At 41.0% G+C, this 17,705-nt stretch overlaps 1 protein-coding gene across 1 annotated transcript; it reads left to right on the top strand.

The window, feature by feature from the left end:
- Window positions 1–1,630: 1,630 nt before the first annotated feature.
- Window positions 1,631–16,242, top strand: LOC128199881 (ubiquitin-like-conjugating enzyme ATG3). Its single transcript, XM_052891201.1, has 7 exons — window positions 1,631–1,864; window positions 2,568–2,756; window positions 2,953–3,066; window positions 3,754–3,906; window positions 8,808–8,963; window positions 9,780–9,907; window positions 15,519–16,242. The coding sequence occupies exons 1-7, from the start codon at window positions 1,793–1,795 to the stop codon at window positions 15,667–15,669; spliced, it is 963 nt and encodes a 320-aa protein (XP_052747161.1). The 5' UTR covers window positions 1,631–1,792; the 3' UTR covers window positions 15,670–16,242.
- Window positions 16,243–17,705: the final 1,463 nt, after the last annotated feature.

Here is a 17,705-nt window from a genome sequence, read left to right as displayed (position 1 = left end):
TCTGCCTTCTGAACCGGTGGTAGAATCTTTACAAATAGTCAACTGACGTATAAAAAGTGCTTGTATACTGAGCCTACTTGCTACTAAATAAATGAATTTTTGATTTTTTTTTGATTTTTTTTTATTAAGGGTCTGATGACGAAGAGGAAGGGCAGTTAAGGGAACTCCTCAACGGTTTACAATAGGTACCATGTGATTGGGCTTGATTAATTTGTATTGATGAGAAAATTACATCAAGATGGTTTGTGACTGTCATTAGGGGTCTGGTGATGGAGACGAAAGTCACTTAAGGGGACTCCTCGGCGATTTACAGCAGTTACCTTGTGGTTGGGCTTAATTAATTTGTAATGATGAGAACTTTCCGCCTAGATAAGTTGTAACCGTCACTAGATGTTTGATGATGAAGACGAGGGACATTTAAGGGAACTTCTCATTGGTCATGATACATTTCACGTATTTTGACTTAATGTTATCACTGAAAATTGAAAAATAAAAATTTTTAATGAAAAAAACAACCGACTTCAAAATCACATGAATGTTACCACTACACTAAAAAGCAAAAAATAACATCGTATGTGCTACCTTCTGATCAACTTAAAACAGCCAAAAACGTGTAGTTTAGTAAAAGATGGAGTAACGTTTCATTTGTAAGTATTTCTACCATAATTTTATCAAATTTGTAATAACAACGATTTCTAAAGAGAATAGATTGCTTTGACGGAACACCAAAAAATCGATCAAGTAATCGAACATTATATATGGAGCTGTTTAAACGACGAAAACGGTTACAACAATGAAACATCGATTCTATAACAACAGTTTTTATAAACGCGTTAGATCATAGATTTTTGATCTTTGCCAGAGGGGTAACGGTTAGCGAGGCAGGTCCTGTTGTGTATTTAGTTTAAGTTTTGCAGTCTGTTCTGACAACTCAGTTACCATAGATTTTCAATGAAGTTACCGAAAGTATATCGAAAAAAAAGTATATTTCGATATATCGATATTTTTTTTGATTTTTCGGCTAAGTTTTAAAAAGTTTACAATTCAGTTTATTTATTGAACAAACGTGAGTATTGAATAATAAAAAAATATTTAAACAATTAAGTATTTTTCTATGTAACTAGATTTCAAATAAGTAAATTGATATAATAAAACACGTGCTTTGTAATTTTTCATAACCTCTCTTTTTAAATTCGCTCACTGCTAATCAGAACTTATTGATAGACCATAGTATCTATTGCCGTTTATGGGGTTAAGTTTTGTCTGAGTTTAAAGTACATACTAGCTATCTGAAATATGGTATTTTGTTCATACAAAAGTACTTTTTATTTTAGTGATGGTAGTGTTATTTTCGATATTATGCAAATATATAAACTAAAAGATAAAAACCATAATATATACTATAAATAAAATACAGTAGAATATGTTTATGAGGTTGTTATAGTTGAAATACTTAGCGAAAAAACATAGAAAAAAATAAATTTGTTAAAAAATATCGAGTTTCGATATCTGTGTTTCAATATCGAACTATCGATATATCGCCCATAAAAATATTAGTAATAAATATCGATATTTTAAAATAAAAATATCGATATATCGATATTTTATCTACAGCCCTAGTCTGTACTTTGTTTGACGTTTGTCTTTGTGTTTGTGGTTTTTATTCTTTTCTTTGTGCGGCTTTTGATTTGAAGATATTTGATATTTTTGATCATATTTTGTATTGTAATGTAATAGAACAAAATTGGAGCATTTATAAACTCAATATTCTTTTGTTTAAAGTGATTTTAAAATGCAATCTGTTATAAACACCGTGAAAGGAACCGCCCTCGGCGTAGCAGGTTACTTGACTCCCGTTCTGAAGGTATATCGTTTATTTTATTATTTTCATTCAAACACTTATAAACTGACAAAGATACAAAGCAGTAACTAAACAATGCATCCGTTATCGATGTATAATACGCTTGTTGCGTTTTGCGCGCTATTGTATCGTTAAGTTCTGACTCCTGATGACCCTTATTTTGACCTCAGCTTTGATTTATTATTTATGTCTAATTACGCTTCGAATCTAAAACTAAGAGGTATTTATGCCGATTACTTACTAACTAGGTAGATAATTATTTTTCCTTTTATTTCTCTAAAGTGATACAGGCACACTTTACTAAGATTATATTTATTTTTAAGACCTTTGTAATTTTGTATACTGTATCAGCAAACAATTTGTTTTGATGTTTAAGTTATGAAAGTTGTGGTTTACTGTTCAAATAACGCAACATAGGTAGTCTGCGTTTTATCCTTCACATAATAAATTGAATAATCTATATTTGTAATGTGGTGTATATACCTGCAGTTTTAACTGTACAGTTAAAATGTTTGTGTGTATTAAAACCTGAGGTTTGTATAGTAGTTTTTAATGATTTTGATTGAAATTTTTATTAGATTAAACTGCAGTTAAAACAAAAAGTCTGTAGCCCGCTTAATAAACTTTATCATTGCTAATAAATTTAGTAGTAAATTCTATAATTTATTTTCATTGTCTATTAAAATTCAATTGTTTTTTTGACTAGGAATCCAAGTTTCAAGAGACTGGTGTGCTGACCCCTGAGGAGTTTGTGATAGCTGGTGACCACCTGGTGCACCACTGTCCCACTTGGCAGTGGAGCAAAGGGGAGGAGTCCAAGCTTAAACCCTATTTGCCCCCCGACAAGCAGTTCCTTATCACCAGAAATGTGCCCTGTTATAGGCGCTGCAAGCAAGTAAATAAAGCACTAACAATATCTCCTGAATTTTGGCTATGTAGCTAATGACTTGTTGAGCTTAGCTATTTATACAGGAGATATTTTACATAGTGGTGTGCACATGAGGATAATTTTTAATTCGTAAAATCCCAATTCTGTTTTGCACAAATAGTATAAAATAAAAAAATGTGTAACAGTTGTTATTGTTCACCAGATAGAGTACTGTGAGAACAATGAAAAGGTGATAGAAGATGAGAATGATGGGGACGGTGGCTGGGTGGACACACACCACTATGAGTCCCCTGGCTCACCCACTGTGGAGGAAAAGGTAATTATACTATGTGAGCTGTAACATGATTCGGGTGACTGTTGCCTGTATGCTGTTCATAATATATAATGTTATCGTGAATTGCAAAAAACTTTCAAAAGTGATACTATCACCCACACCATGCTACAGCACATTAATTGTAAAGCCTTGGTTGAATTGTTGCCTACCTTAATGAAGACAATATAAACCATGACGATGATCAATATGACTCTAGATTTTAGGACTTGCTTTAAATTTGAAAGTGCTAAAAATCAAAATTAAAGTTTCATATTTTTTAGGGTTGCTTTTTTCCCTGGGGTGTGAATGATGATAATCATCATTGTCATCGTCATATCAGCTGATGGACCTTATCTAGGAAATTCCAAACACAATGATCCTCAGCCGCCTGCATCCTGCTACTCACTTGTTCTCAGTCCTTTTGAGTGTGGTCACCATACCAGCACTATAGAACATTAATGTCCAATCAGCTCTTCAAACTATATGCCCCCCATTGCTACTTGGCGACTTGTTGGTTACGTCAGTGACTTTGGTTCTTCTCAATCACGCATAGATACCCAGATCATAGTTCGTTCGCTGGCCCACTTTTAGACTGAGCCTTCTTATGAGGCCCATAGCTGTTAGCAAACACACAAACATAAAAAACTGAACTTTTAGAAAATACTTTCTCATGACCACTATTGTTGGCAGGTGTGTGACATGACCCTGGAGGCAGCGGAGACCGGGGACAGTGACGGTGAGGAGGCGCCAGACAATGATGACAACGATGATGACGCAGACGATGGGGAAGCTGAAGACATGGAGAGCTTCCAGGCGTCTGGCTTGCTGGACGAAGTGGACCCAGTATGTTGATTCAAATCTTATGTAACCTACTATTGAAACATCCTATAAAAACATGTTTATAGTTAGATGATCACAATAGATAGATTTAGTTGAACATAAAAATAAAACATGCCAAGAGCAATTACAGGGCACACCGTTTCTCAATTTGCCCTGTAAAACTGAGAAGTGGAAAAAGCCAAGTGCGATAGTGGGTTGTCATCAACAGACTGTTTTAAAGTTTTGGACTTTCACCCTCCTAACAAGTTAGCCTGCTACTATCTTAGATTGCATCATCACTTACCATCAAGTGAGATTTTAGTCAAGGCCTAATCTGTAATGTATAAAAAAAAACTTGAATCCAGGACTTTGTAAACCACTGAAGCAAAGTGGCAATCAGTTGCAATATACATATAGTACTATTCAAATCAGCTCAGTTAACAACACATTTCATCTTTAATCTATATGTAAACAGCTGCAAATGATTTATACAATGTCTTAACTACTTGATACCTATAATTATTAATTACCCTTAGAGACATTAGCATACTTTAATTTATTACACAATATAATATTATTAACTCCGCCATTGCCGGTCCCAAGCCCGGATGCAAAAGGAGGAGGGTTGGTCAGGAGAGACCATACCTACCGTAAAAGGTCAACGCCGAGTCTCAGGCGGCGGGAAATATCCTGACAACACCATGGCCACCTAGCGCCCATGAAGCGGTAACCAGTGACCGAGAGGAGTAAATGACCTCTAAAAGACTGATCCGGAAGGACGAGGGAACCCACCGTGATTATATTCCCAAGAAAACCACCACATCAACAATGAAGACACAAAGTAAAGAGAGCGATTTGTTGGACAATCCGACTAACACTCGGCGCCATTCGGTACCCGGGCTGGATGGTGTGAAATATGCGACCGAAGCTCCGTACGGAGAAGCAGCAAGCGCATCAATCACCTCTAAACATTTTAAAACATCGATACGCGAACACCAGCGTATAGCAGCCTGGAATGTTAGAGGATTACTCAAACCAGGAAAGCTATGCATCGTGGAAAAAGAAATGGTTAGCCACAAAATTAACATACTGGCTATAAGCGAGACCCATTTGCAAGGATATGGTCACTACAAGACTTCTATGGGGAATACCTTCTATTTCTCTGGCTCAGATAATTCCAGCTCAAATGGAGTAGGTATCTTGGTGCCGGATAGGTTGAATGGATATGTCCTTGGATATAACCCAGTATCAGACCGCATTGTTACAATGAAACTAAACACCAAACCGTGCACTTTGAATATAGTTTCAATTTATGCTCCAACCTCGCAATCATCTGAGGAAGAGATAGAAACGTTCTACGGGAAGCTAGAGGAAACGTTAGACTCAATTCCGAATCGAGAAATAACCATGATTCTCGGTGATTGGAACGCAAAAGTGGGTAACACAACGGCCGATGAACATCTACGCGAAACCGTGGGACATTATGGACTTGGTTCAAGGAACGAACGTGGCGAGAGATTGATTGATTTCTGCACAAGTAGACACCTTGTAATATTAAACACCTGCTTTCAACACCACCCTAGACGCCTATATACGTGGAAATCTCCAGGCGATAGGTACCGGAATCAAATAGATTACATACTTATTAACACCCGCTGGAGATCCTCTGTAAAAAATGTTAAAACGTTTCCTGGTGCTGAATGCGGAACAGATCATGTTCTTCTTGTGGCCAGTTTTGCGTTGCGGTTAAAATCACCTAGAAAACGCCTCACCGTAAATACAAGACAACTAAGTAACGCAGAAAGAATCTTGTTTGGTCAGACTGTAGAAGATAAGCTTCAATCAATGTCCTTAGACACTAGTTCTGCTGATTCAGCGTGGAACCAATTAAAAACACTTATCAATGATACTCTAGGTACGATTCGTAAAACCAATGCATACGAGCCCAAGAAATCTCTTTGGATCTCTGAGAAGACCTGGGAACTCACACGCAGTAGGAAGGATATTAAAGTGAAAGGCCTTCAAGATCCAGAAGTTAGAAAGGAGTATGAGGAGCTGTGTAAAGCTATAGATGATTCCTGCAGACATGACAAAAACAAATATATAGAAGGAATCTGCATGGACATTGAAGATCACTCCTTAAAGTACCAAACGGCAGACCTCTTTAAAAAGGTCCGACTGCTAACCAGGAAGTTTAGGCCAAAAACATGGACTATCCATAACGAAAACGGCGTTCCCTTACATCAGTTAGAAGAGGTCGCTGAAAGATGGCGCTGCTACTGTGAACAGCTGTACGGTGGCGATGCACCCGGAAACACAATGAGACCTACAAACAACTGGAACAGCTTAGATAGGGAGCCAAATATCCTCCTCTCTGAAGTATGTGCTGCTCTCAATCTGCTCAAAACGCGGAAAGCCCCAGGACCTGACGGAATAGCTGCAGAACATTTAAAATCTCTTGGTGAATCCGGTATAAAGGTACTCCACGAAATATGCAGTAACATCTGGACTACTGGAAATTGGCCTGAAGATTGGACAGACTCGACCGTTCTCCCAATTCACAAAAAGGGATCCACTAAACAATGTGACAACTACCGCACCTTAGCACTCATATCTCATGCAAGTAAAATCCTGCTCCACATTCTTAACAGACGTATCCGCCATTATTTAGACTGGCAAATCCCACAGGAGCAGGCAGGTTTTGTAAAGGGTAAGGGTGCGCGTGAACAAATTTTAAATGTTAGACAGGTCATTGAGAAAGCCTATGAATACAATACGCCGGTCATCATGTGCTTCGTTGACTACAGTAAGGCTTTCGACTGCGTCAACTGGGACTCTCTATGGAGAGTGTTGGGAGAACTCGGCGTGCCGGACCATCTCATTGCGCTGATTCAAAATCTATATTGCAAAAGTCAAGGCGTAGTCAGAATTGACGAAATGATGTCCCAACCTTTCAAATTTTGCAAAGGAGTGCGTCAGGGCTGCATTCTCTCGCCTATTTTATTTAACGCATACGGCGAGTACATTATGAGGCATACCTGCGACCAGTGGGAAGGAGGCGTACGCATTGGTGGAGCAAAATTAAATAACCTCCGATATGCAGATGATACTACGCTCCTGGCCGCAGATGAAGCAGAAATGTGCACATTGCTGGAGAGAATGGAACGAGTCAGCATTAACTTGGGCCTATCTATCAACAAAGACAAAACCAAAATCATGGTCATAGATAGATCACATACCTTAGGTTTCACTGGTGCACTCAACCTACATTTTGTTGAAGAATTCGTGTACCTCGGATCCACCATCACGAATAATGGCTCCTGTGAACTGGACGTACGAAGAAGGATTGGGATGGCCAAGAGTGCCATGTCTCAGCTACATAAAACTTGGAAAGACCGTAACATCTCGCTGAGAACTAAAATAAAACTCGTTCGCACACTCGTCTTTTCCATCTTTCTCTATGGGGCTGAGACGTGGACCTTAAAATCTGCAGACCGCAAAAGGATTGACGCTTTCGAGATGTGGTGTTGGAGGAAAATGCTCCGGATTCCATGGACTGCATTTAGGACTAACGCATCTATACTTGCCCAACTCAAGGTTAAAATTAGACTCTCCACCATATGCCTCAAGCGTATTTTAGAGTACTTCGGACACATTGCCAGGAAAGACGGAGATAATCTGGAAAAATTAGTAATTACTGGCAAGGTGGAAGGAAAAAGATCGCGGGGGCGCAGCCCGATGCGTTGGTCCGACCAGGTCCGCACTACACTCGAGTCCACAGTTTACGATGCTCTTCACGTAGCCGGAGATAGGAAAGAATGGCATACCATCCTAAAGACAAGGATTAGAGATGGAGGTGGTCACGACCCTCACACATGAGGAATACGACTCACGGAGGAGGAGGATAATATTATATTAAATTTTCCTACTGTTACCACTACTGTAAATTTATAAGACTAATACAATTATACTTATAAGAAAAAAAACGAATTACTTCGAAATTTTATATAATGACACCTTCACTTGAGCTCACACCAATTTCTCCTAACAAGACTGAGCCCAATGTATGGTCTTACTGAAATTACTTATTTACTTGTGAATTTTCTTCTATTAACCTATTGGTACTGATGTCGAGGTCAAGGGTGATTCTTAAACACAAGATTAGTATTTTTGAAAAAATGCAGTCATAAAGAAACATACATACCTACAGATGGATTTAAGTTAGTGCCTTCTTTTCTGAAAAAAATAAAAGGGCTTCCTTCCCATTGTCATGTACTTTATTGCATAGAATGTATATTTTAAAACCGCATAGTGTGTATGTAATTGATTAAATTAGTATTTCAAAATAAAATAGACCTGATGTACTTAGTTTTAAAGGTGATTCTATACCAAGGTTTTATGTTGCCCTTGTACTGCTAGGCTGTCAACTAAAGTAAGCTTTAATTTAAGTGAATAAGGCGTATTATACAGTGACGTTACTGTTCGACTCTGTGATTGCAAGTGTTTTTAAGAGTACATCTGTTTGGATACAGTTCAAACAGTTGGAGTTAATTGCTTTATTTGATTAAACTTATTATCTCATTGTTTCATAATAATACTGTACCTACTCATCTACTTCAATCGTTATTCGATCCCCGGCCGGGCCGATTGATGTTTTCTGAATCGGTCCAGGTCTGGCTGATGGAAGGCTTCGGCCGTGGTTAGTAACCACCCTATCGGCAAAGACGTACTGCCAAGTGATTTAGCGTTCCGGTACAATTTCGTGTAGAAACCAAAACGGGTGTGGATTTTCATCCAAAGCCTAACAAGTTAGCCCGCTCCCATCTTAGACTGCATCATCACTACCATGGTGAAATTGCAGTCAACTTGTAAAGTATAAAAAAAAAATATTTAGGTACATTACAAATGAAATTTTAACCCAACAGTCGACAGCGCTGACGCAGCGCAAGGAGCCCAAGGCGAAGGAGCGCAAGCCGAAGGCGGACGGCGACGAGATCGTGCGCACGCGCACCTACGACCTGCACATCACGTACGACAAGTACTACCAGACGCCGCGCCTCTGGCTCATCGGCTACGACGAGGTACATACAGACGCTGCAGCTGCAGTTGCTTGCGGCTCAGATGACTGCCGACAGGATGACCACACCCAGCTAGAAATAGTTCTTTATGCCACTGTCATGTAATATAACACACATACACACACACACACACACACACGCACACACGCACGCACGCACATAAACCAGCGTTTATTACATGTTGCATGTTAAGTTAAGTTTAAATTTGTTATTAAGGAAGAGCGAGACCTTCTGATACAGGTTTTAACTTCAGCCACATCAGAGACTGTAAAACTATAAAATAATAAATTTTCATTTCATTTTTTTTTGTAATGGAGGCCACTATAGCACGAGTGCTACAATCGCTAATTACGTGCAGTGGCATACAATATTTTTTTCTACAAAAAAAAATCACTAGCGAACAAATACATGTTGTATGGTATCAAATCCTTGTAGTTCTAATTAAAATAGGAGTTCTTGATGGAATTCAATAATTTTCGCATTACAAAATGATCAAAATTGACTTTTCCTTATTTTACCCTAAAATGGTATTCTACTTACTTACATTCTTATCTTATTATATATTGTAATCTTTTTAGCTTAATTACAATAGCTCAGCAATTCAAAGTCTCTGTGCCAACCACGAGTCTGGGATAGTAAAAGCCCCAAACAACATACATGGCTTCCTTTTTTATGAATTTTGAATATTATTGACAATAGTTTTTGTATATCAGTATTAATAACATTCCTTATTTAAATTTTTATTTAGAATCAGTACAATTTAAAAATTTAAAAACAAACAGTAGAGTAGTGATGTGTGATGTGGCTGTGTGCGCGCAGGACCGGCGGCTGCTGGGCGCGGAGGCGCTGTACGAGGACATCTCGGCGGAGCACGCGCGCAAGACCGTCACCATGGAGGCGCACCCGCACCTGGCGGGGCCCGGCATGGTCTCCGTGCACCCCTGCAGGTGACTCGCGCGTACCATACCGAGGTTACCAATATGGCTGACTAGCTGACGCCCGCGAATTTAGAATTCAGTTTTTCACAAATCCCTCGGGAACCATGGATTTTTCCGGAATAAAAAGTAGCCTATGTGTTAATCCAGGCTATAATATATCTCAATTTAATTTCAGCTTATTCGGTTAAGTAGTCGAGGCGTGAAAGAGTAACAAACATTAATATCATTAAAATCATCAGTTTTCGCAAATCTCGGGAAACCATGGATTTTTTCGGGATAAAAAGTAGCCTATGTGTTAATCCAGAGTAAAATCCATTTCCATTCCAAATTTTGCCAAATCGCTTCAGTAGTAGCGGCGTTAAAGAGTAACAAACATCCAAACATCCATACAAACTTTCGCGTTTATATTATTAGTAGGAAGTAGGATGGAGACAAAGTAGAAGAAAGTCTACTTTGTCTTCATCAGCCATATTGGTAACCTTTTTCAATCCTTTCTATTTTTAACCGACTTCAAAAAAAGGAGGACGTTCTCAATTCGCGCGTATGTTTTTTTTAATGTTTGTAACCTCATAACTTCGTCGTTTCTTAACCAATTTTGAAAATTCTTTTTTTGTTTAAAATAATACTTCCAGATTGATCCCATTTAATTTTAATGAAAATCGGTTCAGTAATTTTGTGTTAAAATGAAAATAACGAAATTGCCTGTAGTGTAACGCTTTCGTTCACTATGCTAGGACACACTAAAAACAGAAAAATCAAATGAAATATTTTTAACAAAAAAAAAATTAAATGACTTCGAAATCACAAAAATAACAACAACAGAAAGACAGTTCTATCCTGAGGTTCTTTAAGAAACGTCTTTAATTAATATGTCACTGGCTTTGCACCGCCTTTAAAGTGATCAGAAGGTAGCACATACAATGTTATTTTTAAATATTGGATAGAAGCAGGCGTTACTTTGCGGAAGTTCATCATGATTATATAATGATTTATTTATTTTGCTATCATCCGCGAAAAGTCGACGAACCCATGCGACAACGTCACCCAGGTCCGACAAAATACTCTCTACGTACGTTTCACCCCGAAACCGGAGCATCCTCAGGAGATGTTGACTCTACAACGTGCAATTGCAAAGTGTCGTTTTCCTAGTATCTCTTCTCTCGGACCCGCCTGGGTCCGGGGGGAAGCACGGCCGAGGCATACGCCTCCTGCGTGCGGTTTCATTCGCACTCTCCTACGGAAGAGTGGTCGTTGGGTTACCCGTTTGTAGGGTTTTTGTTTTTTCCCTCTTCGACGACTTCAGTCTTCTGGTTTGTGCCCTGATTTCTCTGGGCAGGAGTCTCACGATGGAGTCATTTGTCTTCTTTCAGCTAGGATGTCTCGCGGTAGAGCCCAGCGATCGGGCGGGCGCGCGTGCCATGGCGCTATTTCCCGTATGTGCGGGTGCTGCGCCGTAGCGGTTTTGGCGTAGACTCGGATCGCCTGGTTGACGATGACCGAGTCTAGGTCCTCGATACGGAGGTCCCTGGCGATAGTCAGGTTCCTCACGTAGCGAGGGGCGTTCACGATACGGCGCAGGGCCATGGACTGTTGTGCTCGTAGCGTCTTGCGATTACTCTCCCGCGCGAAGGCATACCACGCTGGTGTGGCATACGTTAAGATGGAACGTACATAGGTGTTGTACGTTCCGATCTTTATCCTTAGCGGTAGGCGCGAGGAGAGTATCGGTTTTAGAAGATGCATCGCTATTTTTGCTCTAGAGGCTGTCTTCTTGATGTGTGTCTTCATCGTGAGTCTCCTGTCCAGCGTCACGCCAAGATATTTGGCAGTCTTGGACCAGGGTATTTCTTCTCCTTGGTATGTAAGTGCAGGTGGATAGTGAATTCCTCCCATCACCATCGCCTGGGTTTTCTTGGGGTTGATCTTCAGTCTCCACTTTCGGAGCCATTCCGGGAGAGAGTCCAACTGAGATTGCATCTTGCGCAATGCATGGTGGGTATTCATTGATGTGGAGATGTAGGCTGCGTCGTCCGCATACAGGGCAAGATGCACCCCCGGCTGGACTGGGATGTCGTCCGTGTAGATCGAGTATAAGAGCGGGGACAGGCAACTCCCTTGCGGGACGCCTGCTCGGATCTCGTGTACCTCAGATAGTTCGTCGTCCACCCTGACTTGGAACCGCCGGTTTTGGAGGAAGGAATTCACTATTTTCTGTTGCTGTTTAGGTATCTTCGTGTTTTTTGCTATCTTGTGGAGAAGGCCCTCGTGCCAGACCCTATCGAAGGCCTTCTCCATGTCCAGATATATTGCTAGTGCCGTTTCTTTCTTATTCATAGCCGAGGCCATGATGTGCAGGACCCTGGCTATTTGTAGAGTCGTGCTGTGTTCGCTCCGGAAGCCGAATTGTTCCGGGCGGGGGGGTGCGTGCGGCTCTATTTGCCTCAATAGAAGGACCTCGAAGAGCTTGGAGACCGCCGACAGGAGGGTTATTGGGCGATAACTCTCCGGTCTCGACGGGTCCTTCCCTTGTTTCGGCAGCATGATGATATGCCCTAATTTCCACGTTTCTGGGAAGTGGCCGGTCCTCAGTATGCCGTTGTATAGCCTATTAAGGGCTACTATGGCTTTCCGGGGTAGGTGACGGAGAGCCGAGTTAGTAATCTCGTCCGCTCCGGGAGCCTTCCTGGTCTTGAGCTTCTTAATGGCGTTCTTTACTTGGCCTGGGGTGAAGAATGCTGGCGTTACTTCTTCTTCAGTGGAGTCGTCTTGTTGGGGATTTTCAAAATGTAGGCGCACCAACTCTACATTTTCGGGGTCGTGGTCTTCGTGTGGCGTGAATTGCTTCTGCAGGGATCTGGCTAGTATACCCGCGCGGTCCGCGGCACGGTAACGGAGATTTCCGTCCTCGTGCCGCAGAGGTCGCTTGGGTTCCGGCGTTCTTGTTAGATTCCTGCAGAGCTTGTGAAGCGCTGTGTTGTCCTCGCTTGCCGTCACTATTGCTTCTTCCCAAATTTCTCCGGCTTTGTTGGTCAGAAGATTGTGAGTAGTTTCGGTAAGCTTGTTTAACTCGGTCTTAAGCGTCGGGCATCTTGTTCTCTGCCATTGTCGTCGAAGCTTCCTCTTTTTCTCCAAGAGTTGTTTTACTCGGTGATGGAGAGGAGGTTTGACTCCGGGCTCGGATGTGGTGGTCGCTTCTTTTTGAGCCTCTCGTATGGATGAGGACACGTCTATAGCGAGAGACTCTACTTCTTCGGCGTTGTTGGCGGGTCGTGATGGGATAGAGTCCGCTATTTTGGCTTCAAATTTTTCCCAATTCACTCTTCGTCTTGGTCTTGGTTGTGGCAGCTGTGCTGTGTTGTTGCTTAGGCTGAACACTACGGGAGTGTGGTCGGAGCCCAGCATGTTGTCGATTACGGTGAGGGTGGGTCTGGCGCTCAGCCCTCTTGATACCACGATATCAATCACGTCCGGTGCGTGGTCGGGATTGAAGGGGTAATGAGTCGGGACCTCTGGTCCTGTGACATCGTACCCGTGCGCTTCTGCTCGTGGAGGAGGATTCTGCCGATGTAGGACGTTTTCGAGGAGTTCCAGGCCAGGTTCTTTGCGTTCCAATCGCCCGCCAGGATCACTGGGCATTGGGGGTCCAGCAGGCTTCGGACGTCTCCCATGTTCAGCGTGTTGAAGCCTGGCGCTCGATAGAACGCGTAGAACTTGTGTGGGCGGTTTCTACCCCTAGAGCTTGAAAAGTGTCGTAGTAAACGTCTGGCAGTATCTGGTGGACCAGTCTTCTTTTGACTGCTACGAGAAGGCCACGTTTGGCGTAGAGCTCTTGATTGGGGTCTTCTTGCCGGTAGGTGAAATAGCCGGGTAGTTTGATAACTGTTGCTGGAGTAAGTAGAGTTTCGCTTATTAGGGCGACATCTACGTCCTGCTCCTGCAACAGTGCCCTGGTGAGAACGACCTTTGGTTTGAGGCCGTTTGCGTTCCAGTACATGATCCTCAGAGGCTTAGCCATTTAACTGGGAGAGATGGTGTACTCCTCTGAGGATCGCTGTTACGGGGTCTTCTCCGTCCTTTATCGCCTGCAGCATCTCGGAGAGCAGCTGTAGAGCTGCTCCGATGCCGATGCTTGTTGGGTCGGCGCTGCTTTGTTGAGCTGGGCGTGTTTTGCTCGCCTGTGTCGCTTTTGGCGCGGCGGCTGTGGGGGCGCTTTGAGTTGCCTCCTGGGGGTCTGCCTGCTTCTTCTTGGGCTTCTTCTTTTTCTTTTTGTTCTTTGGTTTCGCCGTGGGACCTCTAGGGGTGGGATCGTTGGCCGGAGTCCGAATGTTGGAACCTCCTGCCATTGTCGGTGCCTCGTCCTCCAGTCGCGTTTGTGAGCGGGCTGGGCGGGCATCTTTGGTATTTGTGGTGGTCTGCGCTACGGTGCCCGCCTTTTTGTTCCGGGCCTCCTTTCGGAACACGGGGCAGGACACGTTATTGGCGGGGTGCGGTCCACCACAGTTCGCACATGTGGCGGGCTCCTCCATGTTCCATGTCCAATGTTAACAAGGAATTAAATATGATATATCGCATGGCCATTTCAAATGGATACAACCCGAATATTGTGAATAGAATAATCAATAAGAAACAATTGGTGTTGATTAGAAAAGAACTTTATGGAATTCCATTAGAAAAACCTAAAAAATTTAAAGCTAGTCTAACATACTTTGGTCCAGTGTCGGAACGTATTGCAAAAACACTTAGAACGCATGATATAAATGTGGCTTTCAGAACAAATAACTCTCTTAAAAATATTTGCAATGGTAAAGATAAACTAGAGAAGCAACATAAATCGGGAGTCTATAAATTGCAATGTTCTGAATGTAATGCAACATATATTGGTCAAACCGGTCGGAATTTTGATACACGTTACAAGGAGCACATATCCGCTGTTCGAAATGACCGTCCACAAAGGTCGCACTTTGCAAAGCATCTCCTAGATACTGGTCATAAGCTGGCAGATAATCATATGTATGACATTTTACACACTTGCAATAAAGGCCTACGACTATGCGTTTTGGAACAATTAGAAATAATAAAACATAATAAGTCAGGAATTACCTTATTAAATGAACAAATAGAGTTATCGAAGTCACCACTAATAAAAATGTTTGAATGCGATGCGAGATAAATCACTTATATTATGAGTATCTTGGCAACGCCCACCTCTTGCCCCACCTACTTTTTGGTCTATAAAAGACGAAGCAAAGGTCGAAAACGACACTTTGCAATTGCACGTTGTAGAGTCAACATCTCCTGAGGATGCTCCGGTTTCGGGGTGAAACGTACGTAGAGAGTATTTTGTCGGACCTGGGTGACGTTGTCGCAAGGGTTCGTCGACTTTTCGCGGATGATAGCAAAATAAATAAATCATTATATAATAATGTTATTTTTCGCTTTTTAGTTTTTTTTTGTGATTTTGAAGTCGGTTTTGTTGAGAAGATTTTATAGGCTGTCAAATCTATCTGTCATTTGCCTTCGTTAGAAAACCTGTATACCTGAGGAAATTGTCCTTTTTGCATGTAAAGTCAGCCAATAATAGAAATAAAATTATGGATAAACAATATTGTTCATTGATCAGGCACGCAGAGGTGATGAAGAAGATACTGGAGACGGTGTCGGAGAGCGGCGGCCACCTGTACGTGCACTCCTACCTCATCGTGTTCCTGAAGTTCGTGCAGACCGTCATCCCCACCGTGGAGTACGACTTCACGCAGAACGTCTCCATGTAACAGCGCACTGCAACAGTTGATCACACCTGGCTTTTGTCGTGGCTCTCTACCGTATCCAGCGTTGAAAACTTAGTCTGCAGTCAATTTACTGATTCAACAGTTGATCATACCTGGCTTCTGTCTATCTACTGATTCAACAGTTGATAACATCTGGTTTCTGTCTATCTACTGATTCAACAGTTGATAACATCTGGCTTCTGTCTATCTACTGATTCAACAGTTGATCACACCTGGCTTCTGTCTATCTACTGATTTAACAGTTGATAACACCTGGCTTCTGTCTATCTACTGATTCAACAGTTGATAACACCTGGCTTCTTTCTATCTACTGATTCAATAGTTGATAACACCTGGCTTCTGTCTATCTACTGATTCAACAGTTGATCACACCTGGCTTCTGTCTATCTACTGATTCAATAGTTGATAACACCTGGCTTCTGTCTATCTACTGATTCAACAGTTGATCACACCTGGCTTCTGTCTATCTACTAATTCAACAGTTGATCACACCTGGCTTCTGTCTATCTACTGATTCAACAGTTGATAACATCTGGCTTCTGTCTATCTACTGATTCAACAGTTGATAAAACCTGGCTTCTGTCTATCTAATGATTCGACAGTTGATAACACCTGGCTTGTGTCTATCTACTGATTCAACAGTTGATAACATCTGGCTTCTGTCTATCTACTGATTCAACAGTTGATCACACCTGACTTCCGTCTATCTACTGATTTAACAGTTGATTACACCTGGCTTCTGTCTATCTACTGATTCAACAGTTGATAACACTTTTATTTTTGGGAAGCTACACCATCCCCGTATTCCTACGGGAACCAGAATCATGCGAGCGAAACCGCGTGGCGTCTGCTAGTGTTATAAGTATATAGAGTGGGGGCGTGACGACATTTGCTTGAATTTAATATATCCCTGAATGCCCAATTATTTTGGCCAAAGCCGGGGAAAGCCTTTTTAAGAGCAGAAAATAGTACATAGCATATTGCAGTTAACTTCGTTTCAATAAATAATAATTAGATTGATTCGAATTTTAATGAATAATAAATCAAAGATTTTGCATTTTGATATAAATACACAGTAAAATTCCTGGCAAATAACTGATGGTTAATGAGCTTAATTGAAAATGAGTCACAGACTGCCAAAATATTTATTTTATTTGTTAATGAACTTGGAAACCAACTTTTGTTAGAAATATAACAACGAATTATTCAAAGGATGTATATTATATAGACCTATGAATTATTTGCCAGAAACATTACTCGATATTTGATTAATTAGTAATAAGTTTACTTTTTGCCACTGGTTTTCCAAATATCTTTTATTTTTAATTTATAAAAAAAGCTTATAATTGGCAAAATATATTGGCACTGAAACAAACATATATATGTAGATCTTTAGCAACTTTTTACATTTCTAGTTTAATTATGCGAAGCCAGTTGATTGGTAATATATTGCAATTTAATCGAAATGGGCATAGCCCTTTTTACTATGTCAGTTGGTCTCGTGGAGAAAATAGTGCCATAATGGTAGCTCTGATAAATTGAAGACTTATGATATCATCTGATAAGTGGCTTTTCAATATATTTATTTTTATTTATTTATTATTCTACAAAATACATATTTAAATTAAGCCTAACCATGCTAAAACCACAGTTGGTTTTACTGTGCACTGGCTATTATTACATAAACATTTTACAATTTAAATTATACATTGTTAAAAAAATAACAATATTTTAGAATTTAAACTATCGTGAGTGTTATTCATATTAAATGATTATGAAACACGGATAAAACTCACGTGATATTAGGTCGGAGTATGCCCGACTAGTTTCGAACCCATATGGGGCCCTTAGTCATGTGCTGGTGCTTGCCAGACTTTGGTTCAGTTTGGAGCGTGCCGCGATGCAAGAACCAGCTCATGACTAAGGGCCCCGTATGGGTTCGAAACTAGTCGAGCATACTCCGACCAAATATCACGTGAGTTTTAGCCGTGTTTCATAATCATTTATTAAAAATAAAC

The sequence above is a fragment of the Bicyclus anynana genome, chromosome 3 (assembly GCF_947172395.1).
Source record: "Bicyclus anynana chromosome 3, ilBicAnyn1.1, whole genome shotgun sequence".
NCBI lineage: Eukaryota > Metazoa > Arthropoda > Insecta > Lepidoptera > Nymphalidae > Bicyclus > Bicyclus anynana.
This window is presented reverse-complemented; position numbering and strand designations above follow the sequence as displayed.

What these genes read in the sequence shown, in the direction of transcription:
- LOC128199881 (XM_052891201.1), top strand. Translation starts at nt 1,793, where the DNA reads ATGCAATCTGTTATAAACACCGTGAAAGGAACCGCCCTCGGCGTAGCA. An exon ending in CACCCACTGTGGAGGAAAAG is followed by an intron (nt 3,067 to 3,753) that starts GTAATTATACTA and finishes TATTGTTGGCAG; the next exon opens with GTGTGTGACATGACCCTGGA. An exon ending in GGCTCATCGGCTACGACGAG is followed by an intron (nt 8,964 to 9,779) that starts GTACATACAGAC and finishes GTGTGCGCGCAG; the next exon opens with GACCGGCGGCTGCTGGGCGC.